The following is a 22,187-nucleotide window of genomic DNA, read 5'->3' on the forward strand; positions in this document are numbered from 1 at the left end:
AAACGCGACCATACAGACTCACACAGAAACATAAAGCGAACGAGACCAAAGAGGCTTAAAAGAAAATACTTTTGCTTTCGTTTGAATTCTGATTTATCTCGTTGGCGATCACCGAGCGCTCGATCGCACGCAGAAGTACTCAGCTTTTGTTGAATTTTCTCATCATGCTCTGGTGAGAGAGCTTCGACGCCTGGGATATTGCTCAGCGGTCTTAAGGTCTCGTATGAGAAGATGCGTTGTTTGCAGAAACGGTTTTGCAGACATTCCCCTATGAGGGAAATTGTTTTCCCCTTCGTGAGGAAATTATTTTTTTGTATTATCAGCTTGTTAAAAATCGAGTGTATTTTTTCAATTTTAATTTTTCAATTCAAACCGATAAATAACGAAGCTATAGCACAAAGACTAAAGTAATCTAAATGCAAAACTGCACAGGTTTAGTGTTACAACTTATCAAGACGAATTGACTCAGAAAGAGTTTTATTCAAAAAAAATTTTTAAAGCGAAGGTATCAACTCATTATCAGCTCAGTTAAATTCGTTAAGTACAGTCGATTCAATAAACTAACCTAGACAAAGCGCTGTGAGCACATTGAACACATTGCACACATTGAATTGAAAACCTTGTTTTAAGATGTCCGTCGTTTTGTTATAAAATGGTGATGTCTAAATGCGAATACGGAGATACTAATTTATTGTACTAGCACTTTATTTCATACTACTTTGGAAAATCTGAAAAAATCTGGTGGGTACCACAAATTTATTTGATTTTTGTGCAGCTCTGTGGGGAACTAATTTTAGAGTTTAATTTATCTTTTTAACTATACTTCATATACTATTTAACTATAAGTATAAATTTAATGTTCCGAATAATGCATCATTGAAAGTTTACACTAATGACTAATGTTACTAATGACTTATATTTTCTTGTCTAGAAGTTTGAGAAGGATCAGTGAATTACTTAATTTTCAATAGCGTTTTCCCAGAGATTGATGTAGAAAACCCTTTACAGGATAGTAAAATTAGGTTTGTTTCTTGGTACGCATTGAAATCCTTTGAAATTTTATTCTACCTTGTCAATATGTTTATGTTGTGTCGTCGCTCGTTAAAAATATATGCTGAGACAATTACACATTAAAACTCGTTTATTATAAAATTAAGACACGCACGGTAACATGACAAACGACCGTCTCCAGTGGACGCACAAACGAGAAGAGAGACTGCACCAACGAGACAAGGGCCACACCAACGAGAAGGGCCCCAAGGATCGCGAGAGCGATCGGTACGCGCGAACAGTCTACGGCACATCGGTTGCTGTCGGTTCCCAGATAGCAAAGAGTAATAGACTGGCTGCGTACGTGACCAAGGTGCACACAACAGTTTATGCCTGGGATCGCATGTTTAGTTGAAGATTGGTGGAAAACTCCTAAGCATCTCATTGGCCAGTAGAAACTAGTGATCTGAGCAGACATTCGAATGGAAAACCAGAAATCAATGCAAGTTTATTACATTTGAAACGTATAATTTCTGAACATTTACAAAAAATGCTGTAAACCCTAATGTGCCACAAATCTCTAAGCAAAACTTTTAACTACCAATGACATCAATACCTTCCACGTCCAACGACAAGGAACGTAAAACCACAGAGGAGTGGGATCACGCATCGCCAACCGGCTCTGCGCCAGGTGAGAGAAACTAAGAGGCTAAGAGCGAAGTTGCAGTGCATTTGGCCGGAGCCGGTGGGATTGCGCACGCCATATACGAGCCCACCATTTGCCCGTTTTGGGGACGACCGTGGTATCGCGTTGCGTGTGCTATTGTTTCTCGCCAGTCGCTTCTTTACCGTCGCATTGAGCGTTGCAAATTCCGGCGGTATTATCGGTGCTGCACGGTGCAACACCCGGGTCGATCTTTCGGCGTTAATCGTGTGTTTTTATATGTTGAACGAAACAAATTTATGTGTTTTTTTTCGCGCTTGTGCATTGTGTACTTAGTTTTATGATTTCTTAGCGGTGACATCGGCGCGTTCATGTCTGTGCGTGCGTGCGTTTCTGTGCATACATAGGGAAAAAGTGTTCAACGCGCGAATGCAACCAGCGCGAAAAGCAGGTATTAAAATGCATCTTTTATGGCACGCATAAAATAAATTTGTGTTCGGTAGCAAGGTTTTAGGAGCAGCAGCAACCAAAACCAGTGCTGCTTGCCTTAATGGAGAAAACCTCCCTCGGATACAGGACGAGCAACCATCATCCGATCTTCTTCATCGATCTTTCATTTTGTGTGATCCGGTTTCATGCGCCATTGTGATCAGAAGCAAAGCGAAAAGAAAAAGAAAAATGAACGACTTCTGGTGTGTGTGTGTGTGTGTATGTCCTGTGACCACTTGTAATTATAATCTGTTTTGTGCTTACTGTTCTGTCACCATTCCGGAGAAGATCCGCATAACCTCAAAAAAAAAGCGAATCCTTTTGTACGGTTTAGTGTAGGAGTTGTGGCCATTAATTAGGGAAGCGATTATTTTTAGCGTATTTTTTTGTTCGATCTGTGCCTATTATTAAAACTAACCTGGTGAAAAAAAACCCGCCAGTTACCCGCCAACAAAGAGCACATTTTAAGGTGTTGCATTTCACACTTCTTCAGACAACTGGGAAATGCACATTTAACGGAAAACGGAAATCATGCCTGCTGGTGTGCGTGCGCTGCACGTCTGAGTGAGTGAACAATCACGGGGAACACGTGGAACGCAGGTTTTCGCTGTCCGTGGCCGTGAGGATGATCGTAGGAGGAAATGCAACGCGCGTTTTTTCGGTATTTTTTGCCTTTATTGCCGTTATTGTTAGCCCCCGTGATAGTGTACTGATTTTGTGGAGCGAACAAGCGAAAGCGAAAAACAAATAATAGAAAATGCCCCCCCCTTCCAACACAAAAACACGGTAGGAAAATGGCCGGTGAAGTGCAGTGAAGTGGCGTGCCAAAATAAATAGAAATAAAACGAATTGTACTAGCTGTGTGCGTGTGGTAAAAAGAAAGCAAATGAATGAAGGCCAGGTGACGATAAACATTGCCAGATTAGGAAAGTTTTGAAAACAAAGCTTGGGAAAGAAAGGGGAAAGAAAAGAAGTAGAAAAGGCCAAACAAGAACAAACAATGAGATAAACAACCAATAGTAGAGAAAAAAAAACAAACAAACAACAATTCGGGACCAGCCCTCATTGATAGTGCAACAAAGTGAATTACCCAAAATATAGGTAAAAAGCACACCCCTAACTAAGCGCGGCAGCGAATAATGAATAATCTATAAATAATGAGTGCAGCATGAAATTGCTTGTGCCGTTCGCCAGGGCAGCCACCGTTTAGCTTTATGAGCTTCGAATCAGGGACTGATCTGGATTGCGAGCTTTGGCTTTTCCGTTTTGGGGTGGAATTTTTCCAACCACACATACCGTTGCATACCGTACGAACCAAATGTGGCGGAACCGGACCATAAAGGCGAGGGCGGTTAAAACAAAACGTGTCGGAAAGAACTGATTTCGTCGGTTCCAGTGAGAACCAGTGCTGAAATGGGAGTAGCAAAAGTACATAAAACAGGTGGTTACAGCCGGTATCGAAAAAAGGCTTCCATTTAATATAACTCCTGGTTCGAAGCCGGGGAGCTCGCGTGCCGTCCCGATTCGCTGGCTACTAGATCCGTTTGAAGACGCGTCAGCGAAGCAAACGCACCGTATCAGCTGCTGTTGCCCGGGGAGGGATAATTAGTGCTTATTAATTGTTGGGGATGTTTATGATTGGCTTAGTGCTTCTAATGTGCAGCTAGAGCTTTAATGCCACCAAACCAGCCGTGCGGGGAAAAAGATTTACAGTTGGCCAATTATCAGCCGGTTGGTTCTTGGCGTGAATTTTAGTATCGTTTCCCGGTTCCGAAAAAGGGAACGTCCGGGGCTTGAGTTAATCCTTGGTGATTAAGTTTGCACCATATTTCTCCCCGGGGTTGACGAACATGCTTACAAACACACAAACAACCATCGGGTTAGATGGTCAGGGCGTAGTGATTGATACTCGGCTGGCGGTTAATCTGGACCATGATTTGCCGTGAGGCAGAAGTTCATAAATTTTCCCAGCGATTAGAGTTTGCTTGGTAGATTGATACAGCTGGCTGGAGACACGGACCATTTAGAAGGATGCCAAACGACACCGATCAACAGGATCGATAACATAAGGACATAATTTATGGATTTTGTAACTTTTTTATTCTGGAAGAACGTTGTAAGAAGATTTTTTTTGTTATCTTTTTGTTTTATGATGAACTTTTCAGAAACCGGGTTTCCTTTTTATATTTTATAATTAACTTTTCGATTGGTTGGCTAAAGTTATTGTAACTATTTTTAAATTAAAATTTTGTTAATTTTATTTCATAATGTTTAATATAATATTTTTCAATTTATTTCCATTTGTATTTCCTTTTTTAAAATTCTATTTTTAAATGCCAGGCCTTATATCTTATTATTATTAATTATTATTATGATTTTATGCAGAATTTTTATGTTGATTTGTTCTTTTTTTAAATTTCCCAAACATTTATTTCTCCTTTCGATTTTTTTACTTGGATGTTCAACTAAAATAAAAAAAAAAAACAATTGTCGTTTAAAAATAATCGTAAAAAACTGTTCTAACTCTACAAATCGTATACTGTTTCACACAAAATTAACACAGTTTATTAGCTGGTTTTGCCTATTTCATGGCGATTAGTGACGATGATTTTAAAACTGAACACCTTTGGATGTTAATCTCTTCTATCCTATTCCAGCACCACCACTTGGGTTGGCTCAATTTCAGCCACATTAAGTAAAAAAAATAAAAATAAATAAAGTAACCACACGGAAACTGTAGCGAACCTTGTCATCCGGGCGATAGATTTTCTCGGCTTAATTTGATCTGTATATGGCGTAGCGGTAGAGGGCTTTGGTTTGACGTGACCAAGTTCCGGTGACCCTGGACTTGAGGCGGATGGATAGGGTAAAGTTTCATATTTTATTTTCGCACTTTACTCTGCCACCGGTGACACCTTGTGATGGCGCATAAATTGCAACCGAAAATTGCTCACCGATTTTATCTACCGACCGCCGGCAGGGGGATACTTCCTTCCCAATTTGTCACTCGAAGTGATGTTGGTTTTCTAGAATAAAGATAGAAGTTTGACTAACGTTATGCACGGCATAACGTAAAAGTAAAGGATTGCACAACATTCGAAACTAGCGTCGATTCTGAAGGATGTTTGGGGTGTACTGTCGGAAATTTCAGGCGACACATTTAATTTACAAATTTATGTGAGATTGATTGGTTTCGGTTGTTGTGTTCGTCAGCGGGTCACACATTTTTAATAAAATATTTATTGCTTCCGTTTTTTGATGGATTCTACAGCAAGTGTGTCTTTGGATGTATTCAAAATTGAAACAAACACTAACTTTACCTTTTTCTGAATGAATACACAAGCAACTTACTTGTTAAGCCAACGTATGGCGACGAATTGACTCATTAAATAATTTAAAAAATCTTAATAAAATACTCTGATCTTCTAGTCCAAAGATTCATGAATCCTCTAAGATCCCAGATCCCCTTATCCCGTCAGTAGGATTAATTAATCTTATGAGAGTCGATTTCTGATTCGAATGACTCCTCACTGAATTCATATGAATGACTCTATTCAGGACACTAGTGGGAATCGTCACTGGATCCATTTGAACTGAAGCCCAGAGATGTCCAACGAAGTCTTTTATTTTGTTAATCTAAATCGTTTCTGGCAGCGAATCATCATAGGTTTATTAGAGATTGATTATTGTCATAGAGTGGATTTATTGATATGAAGATGTGTCACGATGCTTGAAATACCTAAAAGGAGAGGAAAATAAATTAAGTCAAGTTTGAACAGCGAATTGCTCTTACAGCGTTGACAATTATCGTTTAAAAACAGCACGAACTTATTTACACTCCCAATATTTGATATGATTTACGCCTTCGTAATGTGATACTGTTTGGAAGGACAAGTGCATTTCGATGCGTTTCAGGTATAAGTTTTGGTGTAACGACTTCTAATACATAACTTTACATTAGTCATTGTAAAAACGTTCTCCTTGAGATTGTAATACTTTTAAAGCTGCTACCAAGCAGGCCCTTCTTTTCTGGATGCTGATTTTCATCCACTTGGCGCACTTTGGGAAATGGGGCGTTACACCTTCAGATTAATGAAATCTTCCAAGATGCACGATGTGGTTCCATTTCGTTGCCCGCTCACTAACTAATCACTTCAGTGCTCCAAGGGTCTCCAGTCCGGCCATCAAACGCAATGCACCACCAGCTTTTCCGCACCGCTTGGGATAAGAAACGTGGCCGGTTCTCTCCGGTAAGGCAGCGGCTCATGGCTGGCATGGCGTCTTGGTTAGCTGGTTTGTTTGGGTGAACCCATGAACGCTGTGTGTATGTGTTCGGACGGTTCGTGCGATGGTAGCTGTTGCGAAAACCAACCCCATATCGTGTTGATGTGGCGGGAGCACACCGACGATACGCAATGCCACACTGCAATGCAACCGGACGGAAAAGAGCAATACGGGAGCACCCCGGGCAGGTGGAGTGGTGGAATGTCGAAGAACAAAGCTGGTGTCGATAGAATGGACCCACCCCGGCGAATGATAGAGCCGGTTGTCCACAGCCCGGCCATTTGTTTCGGGCAACACCGGTGGTACGTAGGGATGATTTATGTGCCCTGTTTTAGTGCCCTCTCGGTACGGTTTTGGGTGGTGGACGCGCTACGTACGAACGGATCGTATACTGTGAGCATTCGCTTTTGGGCGAAACGAGATGCGACCACCGATACTCGCTGGTAATGGTAATGCGAGTGGTTAGAAGCGGGCAACTGAAGAATTAGGGGACCACGGGTGGTGCTGATCGAGTTGAACTTCGCGACTTATTGTGCAAAAGTAAAGTAGTAACATTAACTCAAAAAGTGCTTCGGAAACCTTTACGCTCATGGTAGAACTTGCAACATTATTTACTGGTTATCTTGTTTTTGTAGCAACGCGTGAGAGAACATGTTTATGATGCAGAACGTTTGTGGCTCGGAAATGGTATGGAAATGTAATCTTATTTAAATTATCGCTTAGAAATGTAATTAATGTATTTTGAATAAATGGATGCAGTGTAATGAAAATTAAAAAAAAAACATACAATCAATTAGATATTTCGATAATTAAAATGATCAAAATATAAACCATCAAATATATCTAAACAAACAAATTTAATGAAAAGCTCATGATCCCATTTTTATAGAGAGTTTAATAGCATATTTATTTTATGATTTAGTTCCGTTTTGAGGTAATATAACTGATGTACAGGCAGTCCCTGAGATACGCGATAGCTCTTATATGCGGATTCGGAGTTATGCGGTTGTTGAAAATTTGACATTTGAGTTAGTTTATAGCACAAAATTTAAGCAAAACAGGTGAAAAATTGATAGAAAATACCTTCCTTTCGCATATAAAACATTTGTTTTTATTTGATTTTAATGTAATCTTTAGAAAAGTTCCTGTATTTGTTGATTAATTTAAATTCAGGGAAGGAAGTCGACTCTGTGACTTTGAAGTATAAACGAAATTGCACCAGGATTCGACTTACGCGGAAATTCGAGATGCGCTGATTTTTTCCGGGTTATAGCGGCCTGCTATAATAGCGTATCTCAGGGACTGCCTGTATATTGAAAAGTTCTTAAAATATGTTTCGAAAAAAAGCTTTAACAAATAGATGAAATGAGTCGATCTTATTACCTCAGAAGCTTTAACAAACAATACAGACGAGGCAATCCAACTTATGATAACCAACTCTAATGAGAAAGATTTCAGGTTATATTATTTAAATCATGCAAAACAGATAAATCATTTAAAACATTGAAAAAAAACTTAAACCAAAGGTCAGCTTTCTTCACCTTTTGTTGATCTTTCAGCAATGAGCAAGCTCCGCAGTCGGACTTACAGTTACAACCTTGAGACGGCAGAAAAACCAAAAGCTGCAGGCGCCATTATTATATTTATTTGCACTCCATCATTTATTGCGCGAACGGGTAGCAATATAAATTGGCATAATGTATCTGCACGCCATTCAAATTCATTCGGTGCCTTGTTCCGGACAATTGGATCGATTACGGCTGGAACATGATAAAAGACACCCTGGAGAAGGAAATATTCCAGGGAAAAACATGAACAACGCCCTATTTAAGACCACCGCACCGATGGCGTAATGAGAAATGCTCCAAATTTTAACATTTCGCCTCCGGTCTTTCGGCAACTTGAGCAGCAGTCCGTCCCGCTGCTGACTACTTTCACTTTCGGCAGGGTTTCAGTTTAATGTTGGTTGGTGCAAGAGATGTTTTTTTTTGGTGCGCGGGTGAGCATTACCTTGCGAATTTACTCGACAGCTGCATTGGGCCGGTGCACCGGCGGTGCTTTCACTGGAGGATGCTGGAGAGATGCTTGAGGGATGTAGTTTTCTCGAGAGCATTCAGACAGGGTTGGCACGCAAACGAAGCGGTGAACCCCGAAGCACGAGCAACGGACGAAACACATTCCAATCACGATCCTAAGCTACCTAAGTGCAGGCGGCTGTCGATCAGTGGTACCGAACAGATCAAATGGCATACCCCGAGGGGTCTCAAACCGTCTACCAGTCTGTCGCGGTGGATTGATGTGCGGGGCAAACCTTTTTTGCAAAAAAAAGAGCTAGGACGTGCTTCTCGAGCGAGTTGAGTCGTCAGTGATGCTAATGCTCCTGTGGCAGCAGCCTTCCCATCGGTGGAGGCATCACCCCAGTAGATCGTTTTCCGACCATTGTGCAGCAGCGTACATAAATTTCGATCGTTAAACAGCTCTCGAACGATTCTCGGACGGACGATGGTTTGGGTGGATCTGAAGTGGAATGCAGAAATTTACATCTCAATAAACAAAACCGTCAGACGGCAAAGATGTCCATTCGCATAGCTCTGCAAAATGGATGGGGGGCGTTGTTGTGTAGGGTCAGGAATGACCAACAGCTTCCACAGGTTTGCCCGGGCAGGGTCCGAGGTTGTCGAGATCTCTGCAGCATTGCGACGACGACCTCCTCCGGGAAGATGCGTAACGTCTACAAACAACGTCTGCTCCTATGCCTGTCGGATCATCGCCCGATCGAGCCCATCGGGATGTGGGAAAACGTACTGGAGTATTGTTTACGTGCGCTTACATGCAAATCAACCGTCGGGCAGTATTGCGCAACGATTCGGCAATGGATCGTTTGCTGCAAACGATTACCAGCAGCAGCTACCTACTGCTGGTAGATGCCGATCGGTTTTACCTTAGCGTTGTTTAATGACCCGTGAGGACACATCGAGGAGAGGGTGGTGCTGAAGTAGCGTGGCCATTGAGACACGCTGACATTGTAATTAATTAAGTTGCCATTACGCTTGCGCTCATCGTACCCATGTTTGACATGGGATGGTTACGTGGGTTTGACCAACAAACATGCTTCCTTTTTCTTGCAAGGATAAACCGAATCGGAATGAGCGATTCACCGAATGGATTTAGTGTGTCGTGGACGTTTCTTCTGGCCGTGCCAAAAACCTCCTGCTGCCGATGAGTGTAGTAAAAATTGATTTTATTTTGTCACCAGCTCAAATGTTATTGTTCGCATTGAGTGTTTTGCGCCTTATTTGGAGCGTCGCTTGTGGCGGGCAGTTTGGGTACCAGTCTCTACTGATAGCCGTAGTAAATTGGATCAATTTTCATTAGTGCACGGTTCCTGCAAAAGTGGAGCACTTTCAATGCGTTTGACCTTATTTTCACTTTAAGATAGCGATCTTGATGACAGGAACGCCAGGATGTGTGTGGTGGTTTACGAGGATGTCCTTGTCCCGGGCGACGGTTGCATTTGGGGGTGTTAATATGTTAATATGGCGCCAGTTGTCGATGAACTTTCGCAAGTCTTGAAGCTGGGGGAACTCTTGTTGCAACTATTTTCGACGTTGCTTTGTGCAAGGTGTCAAAGGGTTCTAAGATATAACTTTAAAAACTATTATTTATAATATATAATTTAAAAGATATATAGAGCTGCATAATATTAAATGATTTCACTGTTTAATGGATGGAATTACCTTTCATTAATTGGTTATCAATATATAACCAAGATCTCTGGACTAACTTTGGTATATAAGATTAGTAATTAAGTTATTTAACATTTAAACAACTCTCGAGGTTAACAAAATTGTGAAGATATTCCAATAGCAATCTCAAATATTAGAGGATTTAATTGGATATCTTATAGGATACTCTGAATGATCCTGAATGCCTTACCCTTGTGGGTTGTATTTCTACTGGATCTACCAGAAAGAAGTGCTAGATGATCAATGTCATGATGTCCTCTGCTATACATTCTTATCTTGATCGGATCCAATTTTGTCCTCGTAAGTCCTTTGTTAGGCATCTTCTATACCTGCAGCATGTACGCTTTTAGAGAGTGTTATTCAAATATTTCTGAGGATGTCAGATGAAGATACTGTACGAGATTACCTATTGCAAAATTCTATATTAAGCAATGAGTGTTTGAATTCCACACAAATGGCCTTAAGATGGTGTGAACATGGTACTTTTTAAGAATATAACCTGAAAGACATTTACCTAAACAGCCTGATACCACACCTGCATACCACAGAGTCATGAATTTGCACTCACTCTAAGTCTAAGGTCACTTGAAAGCTTCCATCCACTCCGTTAAAGCTTCATTCATACTTGTACCTCAAGTCGTACCGGTTGCATCGATTGTGCAACATCCTCCTTGGCCACGGAGGGACGTATTGAGGTGCGTGAAGATAGCAACCAGAAAAAAATAGATACAGAAGAAACTAACATAAATCTCACATGACAGGTAAAAAATTAAAGTAAAACCATTTTGTAGTTGCCCCGTGGTTGTAACGCCAACAGACCCACGCACACACACACACACACCCAAGTACACGATTCCCACCAATAACCCGACCATGCTCGCCATGCGGGCTATTCTAGGTCAAACGCGATACGCCCCGGCCATTCCGGTTCGGGTTGCCCTCATACCCTCCGCGGGAGGAGGCCAGAAGTTCCAAGTTCAGTCACCCTTGGGTGGCACGCGGCCACGCTACCTGCAAGCAAACTGAAACTGAGGCAATAATTATCTAATACGAGGTGCTGCCCCTATTTTTCCGTTGGGTGCGGGAGGGCAGTAAATTTGGCTTAACCTGAACTTCACGCCACAAACCGTGGGACAGTGGGCCAGTGGTGGACCGGGGAGGACCTCCACATGAGCGCCCGTACAAGATTGTTGATCGACCGATATCCACATACACACGAAGGATGGATGTAGGTTAAGCAGGTGGTCTGGCTGTGCCAGTTGGTACTGACGCTCAGCTGATTGCCCCAGGGTGATAGTGCCGACGGCGGCCAAATAGAGAAAACACTCCAAACACTCGCTTCGCGGCTCGCCCCGAAGACATGTGGCGACGGATTTTGGAACCAGCGCCGGCTACTTCTGGAGCAATTTGGCGAAGGAAGAAAGCTGCACCTCCCAATGCTATTGCCTAGGCGTGTTTTTTCTTTTTCAAACATTGTTGTTGCGATTTGGATGTAAATAGCGTTTGAAAAAGAAGGCAAAGACATCAAGACGCTTGAGATTGTTTTCTTGCGAAGCGTTAAATTTAAATCACCAGGGAGTGCACACTGGTTGGTGAAATCAATTTGCCGTGCGATGATTTCGCAAGCTCACCTCACCTCAAGTGTGCAGCCCTGGACGGAGCCCTGTTCGGATGACCCAAATCAATCAAAACATTGATTCTGATTACACCGGCAATGTAACGAGGCTCGTCGTTCCGATGCGTTCCCAGCAGGATTTAAACGGGTAAGGCGCGAAAGATGTTGTGCAACCGTTGGCGATGTGACGCCACTTGGAAATCAAATTCGTGCCAATGATTAACGATGCTCGTAATTACATTATATTGTACTCGCGGATAAAACTGCTGACGCTGACGCCCTTACTGAAGACGCCGTTTTGGGTGGTGGCGTTTGTGGCGAGTTCCAGTTTCCAAAGCGCTAGATTTATCGGTCGGTGCCATCGGGCTTGGAGCTGTTGGAGCAAATCCCCAGCGATTAGCTGCGTCGCGTACCGCTCGGGGGTATCTTCAGACCCGGGCCTGCAGCTGGCCAGTCTGGCTCGTGGACGGGGCCAGTGACATGTTGTCGGTTTTATGTTACAAACAACGGGACGCTTTGTGTCGCGTCCAGCCTGCCCCTCCGTACACAACCCAAAACTGGTTCATTTAATTTTGGAGTGCAAAACCGTCGACTATCGATCAATCGATTGATCAGCGGCGAACGTGGAGCGTTTGTCAGCTCTCGGTGACCCACTCGGGTCCCGTGAGTCCTAGGAGCTGCGACGATGCAGCGTTTGCTTCGAGGGGCTTGCGAAATGTTGCGCTGACCCAAATTCTCAACCAGCAGCAGCAGCAGCAGCAGTTCACTTGGGCTGGGGCACCATTGACCACCGGTTCGATCGACGAACCCGTCGGCGATAAAGTTATTGGCGTCGAGATATTGGGCCATTTTCCATTTTCAAGCGATGTAAACCGCGTGTGCAGGCGGCAGGTTAAAGGATAGGTCCACGGGTTACGATCCCAGGGACTAATGGAGTGATTAGTGAAAGTGATCGCTTAAAGCACGGGCACGTGCTGACTCCCGGCCCTTACGGTTTGCAAGAACCTGCAGAACTCCACCCAGCGCTGAGAAGCACACCGAACGGGGAGCATTCCGTCGCACACACAGGGAAGCTGACCGTCGGTGGCGTCTCTGGGGCAAACATTCGGTTTGCTTGTCTCGATCGAATCGAGTGCTCGCAGAAACTAGGTTAGAGGTTGGTCTGTTCGCCTGGTTGGTAGCTAGCTGCAATTGGATTGCCGTCTCGGCCAGTTGAAATGTGTTCGCTTTCATCGCAGACGTGGGTAAACTGATCGAACCCGTCCACATTCATACACGCGATGGACACTGGACACACCAAGTCGACCAAGTCGGGCTGCATTTAAGGAGGGGAGCAACAAAAAAAAAAGAAGAACAATGTTTCGATCTAGCGAGTCCGAGATGGACAACATTCGATTGCACTTAGCAATGGGTTTTTGGGGTGTTTGTGGAACTTTACGGACCGAAGTGCCCGGTGCCCGGACACCGATCAGGTTGGCAAGCGTGTAAGTAAATGGCAACATTTACAATGTTGTTATGTTTGCTGCTGGCCAAGGGGCGTACATTCGCTTACTAGCTGTCCAAAAATTTGAAGCTAAGCAAACAGGTGAAGGATTTGCGCGTGATCGAGCATAGTTTATGGCTTCAGGTTCTCCGAAGACGGCTGCCCTTTTAGGGCGACGATGGTGGCGTACGCAAATATTGGAAATTCTTGGAGGCTACCGTGAAGCAACACACGGTTAAGTGATGAAATTATGCGACCGCTTTAATGTCGTCATGTACTTCCTGGAATGGCACTCGTTAGGAATTGCTTGCTGAAAACACTCGATTGCACACAGTCCATAGCTGTTTCCGCCTCGATTGCGCCCGGTGGACGCGAGTGGGTCGTCGCTGGTGTCATTCCGAGCGAGCTGGTGGAGTGTTTTGAAGCGGGATATCTCTTTATATGATTAGGGGATGCCCTTGTCCTTCGCTTCCAATTAGTAGCGAGGTTCGTCTAGCGAAGCGCACAAAATCGTAGCCAAAATGATACGATTGTGATACAGCATCACCACTAATTGATGACATAATCATCGATGAAAGATGCCTCCAGGGTTGTATTTGTGTGTGTGTGTGTGTGTGTGTGTGTGTGTGGGCTTGGCAGGACTAGCTGTCCGAGCTGCACTTGCCTCGCCTGTCCTTTAAACCTTAGCAGTGGCGAACAGTTGTTGCCAAGGAGAGTGGCTGATGAGCTGATCATTGGATTAATTATTATCACTGAGCTGTGAAGGTTTGGCGCTGGTGATGATTGGTGGCTGGACAAATCTTCGCTCGGTGGTTGCGATGATTAGCTTTGGCAGTCGAAGGAAACGAACAATGTTTAGACGATATTGGGAATCGCGTAATACCGTGGCATTCTTTATACCTTTTTATGCTTAGATGAGTGTCGGATTGACGAAGAAATCTGTCGGAAGTGTGCCGAGATTAGTGTCAATGATAAATTGTGGTCTTTAGTACCACAATTCCTACGGTTGGGTTGTCATTTAGCAAATACAATGAGCAAAAGTAGTGGGTAACCTTCATGAAATCTGTCATCTTCACTTTTGTGTTTGGTAATTCTAGATCTTTATCGTTTTTGCTTGAAACAAGTGTTTAATTAAAATATCTCACTGCTTGTATACTTTCAGCCAGCTGTCAGCTTGTTGGAATTGATGCGTTGAATGTTCGTTTTTCGGCACCAGTAAACAAAATAGCTCTATCAGGCGATCACCGGGGCGCTTGATGCATCAGGTAGCATCATCCTTGGAACGCGCGAAGCCATTTCCATCCGTAGCATTTTGGCGCTTCATCGCTGAATATGACACACGCTTTGACGGGCGACTGTCAAAGCAACATTCTCACCGAGCGGGTAGACGACTGACGTGCGCGCGCGATGCCCACGATGTCCTCCACGTGGATCGAGGAGCGGCCGGGCGACCACGGTGGAAGTCCGGTCGGGCGGCGTACATACCGCGAAAGCTCGGCGGAACCATCGGAAGCATTCAGCAACATCAGCAACCAGAGCACGGGCTCGGGCCGGTCGGGTGTGCGCCGATTCGGGGACATCTTTCGCAATCGGCTAAAGCTGGCCGGTGCGGCGGCAATGCGTACGTTCAGCGAAAGTTTCCCGCAGGAGTGCAAGATACACGCGGACGAGGAGAACGGTGTGCAGACACCGTCACCGAAGCTGCCGAAGGTTGGTGTGAAAAATGTCCGGGCGGCGTCGTTTGATGCGCTGGATGCGGTGCTAGTAAACGAACGGGCACTCGGAAACCGGGATCGAACCTTCACCGAGCGAAGCAATACGCTGGCGGGCAGCGGTCCCATTGCTGAAGGTACTACCGGTAATGGTGGTGGTGGTGCGGCTGGTACTGCAGGTCTAAGATCGAGACGGAGTTCGACTATGTTCCGTCAGCGGACCGTACATCGTGGCACGAGTGGGTGAGTACCGTTTTTACATCTGCTGTAAGAAATTCGTCTAATTAGACACCTGCCCTCTATCGCTCGGTTAACCGCCCTTGTCATAACTGACCGAGGACAAAGCCGTCCCTCTCGAAGCACGGCTATCTGGTGACGACTTTTTGCCTTTCTATCCAACTGTACCAAATGCGCTATCAATTAACCCGCCGGCGGTACGGTCTTCACATGCTCGAAGGGCGCCTCGAGAAGAACCCTTGCCCAAGGTTATTCCCCCGAAACACTGACGAGCCGCCGAGCTGCTCCAAAGTCGTTCGTCACTGATTGGCGTCTAGGTCGCGGAGTTTGTTTAAGCAGCGCCATAGCGCGCCCCATCCATGCCGAGAGTGGGTTTACATTTGGGGGGATGATAAATTGTTACATCGTTGTACTTGATCTTTTTCTTTTTTTTGCTTCATCCAGCCGTCTCCTTCGTGTGCTCGCGCTGCGATCAACTCACGATTCTGGCAGGACAATTAATTAATAAGGCCTACGATTGCTGCAGTGGCCCTTCAAGAGCCGGCCTGGCGGAGGTTAAGGCCGGAAGCGGGCGCTTATATTTACAAAGCGTTTCAATTTCAACAGGTTGCTTTCGATTAGGTGGTTGTTTGGTCCATTAATTGAATAAAGTCGTGACATCGTCGGGGAGGTTGTTTTGAGATGACTGTGGCACAACGGCAACAACGGCAAAGCCAAACAAATCGTACGCTATGCTAATTTCTCAGCTGATCCGGCAAAGCACGGGATGATGACTATAATAGGTGTGAAATTCCGCGGTACGAGAATGCTGTCCATTCGTTGGAGATGGTTGGGCCTGGGGTGTGCGTGCTTGGTTTATCGTTTCGGGTGCAGTCCGAAAAGGGAAAGGCATGGACCGATGGTCACGGAGGCTGGTGCTGGCAAACAGAGCGTCTCCGCTCCATATCATTCGGATTGATTTATCTGGGTTGATGCTGTTGTACTTATGTTGAGGTGTTTTTAATCACTTTGCAATATGTTGCTTGCAGTTGTGGGCTTTTTCTGCTGTCGTACACGACACGAGGACACTTTTGGTCTAGGTGTACCCTGGTCAATTTGTTTCGTGGTTATATATGGCGATTTTGGGGTGTTGATCAAGTAAGTACCTGTTGATTCCGGGAGCATAAGACCGAAAAATAATTATTTCTGAATGTTACTATAATACAATATCATGTTAAAGAGAAACCAATTTTCGAGGAATAAAATATAAAATATAACTTAAGAGGGATTAAAACATCTTGTCCGGTACCATGTGATGTTCAACCAGATTCTTGATTCATTTTATTGCAAACTTGACCTTTATGTCAGAACTTCGCTGTCAGCTTTTTAAACGACCAAAAGCAATATGGCAAAGTGGAGTTCCAAATATATTATGTCTCGATGGAGTGAATATGCTGAGCGCGTCTCATCGACCACATCTGGCTCATTTATAAGAGATGGGCGAGGTGAATTATTTACTTCCATTAATAACCTGATATCAATTAAACCAAAATGATATGAATCATAAATAAATGCAATGTAATTTTTTGCTCAAACAAATTTTAAACGTTTTAAATAATTTAATGTATTTTTTGATAAATTGCATGTCTAATTACCGACCTAAAGTCTTGTTTCATAAAGCGATTTTTTTATAAAGGAAAATTGATATCAAATTACTTTTACAACCTACTTTGATTAACATGTGAGATGCACAATCGAAAGTGAAACATTTTATATGACAACCCTTGCTGATCAAGTGACTTATAGTCGATTAACGAGATGAGCTCGTTAATTAGACATTAATACCTCTCTTCAACTGTCACATAATCAAGAGGGTTGATTTAATGAATACCAATTGTTAAGTGGGTTTGGAGTTTTAAATGACTACCTCAGTGATCTAACTAAACAAAACCATTTTCCTTTCGCCATTAAAATTTGGCGAAGGGCATTAAACGCGTAGTGAAAACGTGAATCCACACTCGCGAGAACGACCGGTGCATGTTTAAAGCTTCCGATGAGCGGATGATGCTGCCCGGGCGAAACAGGGCAGAAACCTTGCGGCCGGAAAATCCGCTTGTTTATAATGTTCCGCTGTTCCGCCCTCGCGCAGATGCAACCTTCACCCAATCGGTGTGCCGCGAAAGCGTGAAGATCACGATGACGATCGCCAACGAGGTCCGCGATCGGATCAAAGGCGTACCGCAAAACGTGAAGGTCTCGCGACCTGGCCAGTCTCATTTGCCTCCGTAAACTCTCCACATGGCTTGGCGTGCGTCACGTGCACGCAAGGGTGGTGCAAGGAAAAAGGGAAGGAAAAGACCACCCCGAAAAAAAAAGGTGTCCATATGTGTCGCTTCATCGCGATCGGTGGAGAGTCGTTATGGATAGACGAATAAATATTCATCTGCCCCGGGCCTGGAACGAATTGCGGCATTGGGTGGGGATGCGACGCGATGCAATCGTGTTCGTTTAGTAAACGATTCGGTGCATTTGGGCGCTTCCAATTAGTCGAATATCATCCGTTTTAATGAGGCTCGCTGATCGCGATGGGATCATGCAAATTTGCATGATGGTCCGATCGTGGCACGCGCCTTTCGGATCGGACGGTTTGATGGAAAGTGTGAATAAGAACGGTATGGTAATAGGTTCTCATGCTGGGCCAAAAAGGTGAATCATGTATGCTTTATGGTTGGTTTTCGTTCTGGTTTGGTCGGTCTGACGGGGTTGCCCACCCAAAATAGGGCACTCACGATCGATTTGACATTCCCAGCGGCTATCGAAGGTTGTACTTTACGTTGTCGGATCGAATGCGATTTTCAAGCCCCGTGAAAATAAAACCGTGACACGTCGTGCAGACGAGTTCTGTGCCGCCAGTTTTTGGGTAGCGAATTGGTGCAAAACTGGTGGAAGGTCACTGTGTGAGGTTTTCGTTGCGTGTGTACCATAAACTCCTACACCCGATAGATCGAAAGACCAATCCGATTGGTGCCTTCCTGGTGCTCCTTATAAATACCATTAATTGATGCTTCCGAAATCTAGCTACAGCTGGCGAACGTGATGGACCGCGCGATTGGTCAATGGGTTTCCTTGGTATTTCGGTACCACTGTGTGAGCGTACGGAGTCCTCTATCATTACAGAATTGCAAAAGGTTAGGCCTTTTGATCAATGGTTGCGTGCCTCTATGGTGTAAATCATAAAGGTAGTGCGTTCAAATGGAATTTTATTTGCAACTAAAACCTCGGGAATGTATTTTGTTTGTATCTTATGAAAATTAATGTTGGTATTTTGCTTTAGTACATATAGCAATTTTGTTAATGAGGTACTAATTAATTATTTATTCAACGAGATATTCAATTGATTAATCATTATATCCCATCGATTTCCGAGAGGGAAATAAAGTTGTAAAATTATTTTTCAACATACTTAAGATAGCTTTCTGTTAGCATCTCCCTGATCTGAACCAATTAAGAGACGACAAATGAAATACCTCTCTTCATTAGTGTAGTGTTTACGAAAGTGGTAATACATTTCCCCTAGTGCACTCAAATGCATCGCCGAAGCAGCTGCAAACTTTCCAACATCAACTGCTGGTGGCAAATTCCATACTAACTCAGCAACAAAAGTTCGTTCTGTTACTTTACGACAAAGAATTTCCGTCTGGCGTAGCATCAAATTGGTTTCTTTGTGTCCGTGACAGGCAATTTTTCTTCTTCCAGCAGCGGAAATAACCTTCGGAATCGGGGTGGCATTTTCGATATCGACACATGGGTTGTGCAGGAAGCGTGTTTTGTGCACTACTGAAGGGTGAGAAATTTAAGGTCCCAAAATGGTCCGCTGGCGAAACATTTGCCACCGGTGTGAGATGAATTTCTACTGTAACCATAAAATTCACGAGGAGCAACGTAACTTTGTCTACGGTGTAAAAAAGGAAGAGTAATCACTCGCCATGTTTCCGTGCAGTGTTTCGGTGGAAAGTGCATCCTGGGTGGTAAGGATGGTAAGCCGTAAATTTTGAACAGATGTTAGCAAGAAACCCGACCAAACGCTTACGCTGGACCTTTATGTGGTTGCTGACTGGCAATAAATTGACTGGCAAATTAGGAAGCAAAAGTATCTTATTTTGTAATGAAAGGAAATGCACTTTTTCTTATATTATACCGTCGGGGAAAATGTTTCACTTTCTTTACACCGTTGCGTACGTTGGCGATGTTTGCAGCAATAAGGGTTGTTTGTGGAAAATGATGAAAAACTCCCCCTTCCCGAAACTAATCGTTGATGAGAGATAATTTTCATTTTTCTGCATACACCACCGAGGCGTGTCAGTGCTAATTTACAGTGACTACAAAAGTAAAGATTGGCAATAAACCTAGATATCGGGTGAGGTTTGTTGAGGATCGCCAGTGCCCGCACAGGTGTTGCGATCGGTTGGAGCAATCACACAAACTACACACCAAACGGTTGATCATTGCAGATCGCAAGCCGAGGCCCCAGACACCGAGTGTAAACATACACAAAATGCGGACAAATGATTTCACTCTCTTCGAGCCGAACAGAAAAGCAGAAGGAAAAAAAAAGAGTCATTAATTCATTCAGAGAACTGCCCCAGACCGTGCCCGTATCAGATGTAGCACAATCGATCAATGCAAGATCGGATCGTAATGTGCAATGAGGAATCTAATGATATTTTCACTCCGCCGTGCGCTGACCTACTCCGAGTTGTTGGTACTAACAAAAAAAAAAGAAGTGAAATACGAAGGTAACCGGTATGCTCGTTAGCTGCTCGCCGCGCTGCACTGCAAGTGCGATTGAGCGATGTGTGAGGAAGGAATCTTCACCTGCACGCTGTTCAGCTGATCAGCTGTTGAAAGGCCCGATACGAACGAGGGATGACCTAGAAACATTTGTTCCAGGATGCTGCTTAGTGTCCGGATTGTGAGAGTTGGCAACATGTTTTCAATGCTGGAAGTAAGTGTTGCTTTATCTTCAAACTTCCGGTAGGAGTGCGATAGATTTGTTTTTCCTTTCTATGAATTGAAAAAGGGGAAAGTGTATGTTAATTTCCGGAAAGGAAGTTAAATTCCATGTATCAATTGTGGTTGAACAATTGGCCTGTCCTTTGATTAAGTTAGGAATGTAGTATAAAGATTATAAAGGCTGAACAGTAAAACAAAATAAATTAACATTAAAAAAACTATGGAAATGTTCAATAAGAAAAGGAATCTGAAAAGTTAAAAAAATGAAATCGTATAAAATCTATGTTATGAAAAGTTCACAATTATATCTAAATAATTTAATTACTGTAAAACTCTACTGTGATCATATTTGAATCTTTGAATCTAAGATGCTTTGAATGCTACATTCGTACAAACTAGTGTTGTGGTTAATGATTTTTTTGCGAAGAGTCATTCATATGAAACTTTAACGAGGAGTCATTCAAATCATGAGTCGATTCTCAAAAGATTCATGGATCGCGAAGAAGATTCTCAGAGAATGCTCAGAAATTCATGAATCTCGAGGAAGATTCTCATAGAATCCTCAGAAATTCATGAATCCTCGAGAATCATGAATCCGCAGAGATGAGATGAGAATACTCTAAGGGCAACATAAAAATAAGGTCACTGCAATAAAATTCTGTTCGATTGGGTTTAAGCAATCTAGCTTTAAGAATGCTAGTAATGCTATTAATAACTTCATCTGTGTAAAACTTCTTATTTTAGACGCGGCAATTATAAAAACACGCCAAAATGATTCATGAACTTCTTAGGATTCATGAATCTCGAAACTTCATGAATCTCGAGGATTCATGAATCTCTGAGGATTCATGAATCTTCGGAATAGAGATTCAGATTCATTCATTTAGTTCAAAGATTGATTCAGATTTATGAATCTGAATTACTCAACACTAGTACATACATTTCATACATTCATTATTTAGCACATTGCACATTTGTTGAATAAAACTTCGCTTTCGATGGAATTTTCTTTTTGTAGCTATATCTACGAATTATAAACTACCTAAAATAAGAAACTGTTTGGTTAATCGGTGTATGCAATTACAAGATATCTGTGAAATTATTTATCTTGAGATACATTCGTCCAAAGAATCGTATCCTAAATTTGTTTATTCTAATTCAATTCAAATGATTTTTTTCTAATTTTATACAAAGAAACATTTCTCAAAAGATTAAATGATCATAACACTTAAATTTCTTACTATCAGAATTAGGTGAAATATCTATATTTTGTAAGTTCATATATTTTTTAAAGCACGCTTTTCTATGTTCGTTTCTAAAGATCATACAGTTTGCAAGTTTTCCTCATACATAGCCCATGTTTTTCTACCTTGAGCCATTTGTTCTACGTCTACTGAATGGGGCTGCTGTTCCAGCTTTACTTTCCAGGTTTACTTTCCATTTTCGTCTGGTCCAGCAGTGGTGTGTTTGTTTTTTTTGCCCGCTGTTCTCCTTCTACTGCTGAAAAATCCAGTCCCCGGTGGCGTGACGAAGCTGATCATCACCGGTTTTGCGGTGTTTGCATTGGACCGGTTGGGGCTTTTTCCGTTGTGGTCGTTCCGCTGCTGCATTTTTCGTTTCCACTTGTTCTACTCTCAAGCCAATGGTCGATTTATGTGCTTGTATCGGACAATTGAATGGAATGGAATTCGGAGAAATAGCTGGAAAAACTTGCTGGGGAATGAGACCACAAAGGTGGTTAAAAAAGTTAAATTTAATGTCAATAAAATTGGAAGACTAAAAGGAATGTTTTGTAGTTTGTTTGAGTTAGTTTTAAAAGAGCAGTGAAAATGAGTTATGGAGACAGTTATGTTTATAGATTTCTCAATGATTGAATTTATTAATAATAGTATTACTTTTGCAAAAACAGCATACGAATTAAAAATATTATGTTTTACTATTACTTATGCAAACATTAAACGAAACTGCTACTGGT

General features: G+C 43.0%; 1 protein-coding gene across 1 annotated transcript in view; it reads left to right on the forward strand.

Annotated features, from left to right (window-relative positions):
• Window positions 1-2,027: 2,027 nt before the first annotated feature.
• LOC128301299 (uncharacterized) overlaps window positions 2,028-22,187 on the forward strand; it is a 65,722-nt gene continuing 45,562 nt past the window's right edge. Inside the window, exons 1-2 of the mRNA XM_053037701.1 lie at window positions 2,028-2,105; window positions 14,434-15,226. Of these exons, the coding sequence (XP_052893661.1) occupies window positions 14,679-15,226 (548 nt within the window). The 5' untranslated portion in view covers window positions 2,028-2,105; window positions 14,434-14,678. The remainder of the gene's footprint in view (window positions 2,106-14,433; window positions 15,227-22,187) is intronic.

Source organism: Anopheles moucheti, chromosome 3, assembly GCF_943734755.1.
Source record: "Anopheles moucheti chromosome 3, idAnoMoucSN_F20_07, whole genome shotgun sequence".
NCBI lineage: Eukaryota > Metazoa > Arthropoda > Insecta > Diptera > Culicidae > Anopheles > Anopheles moucheti.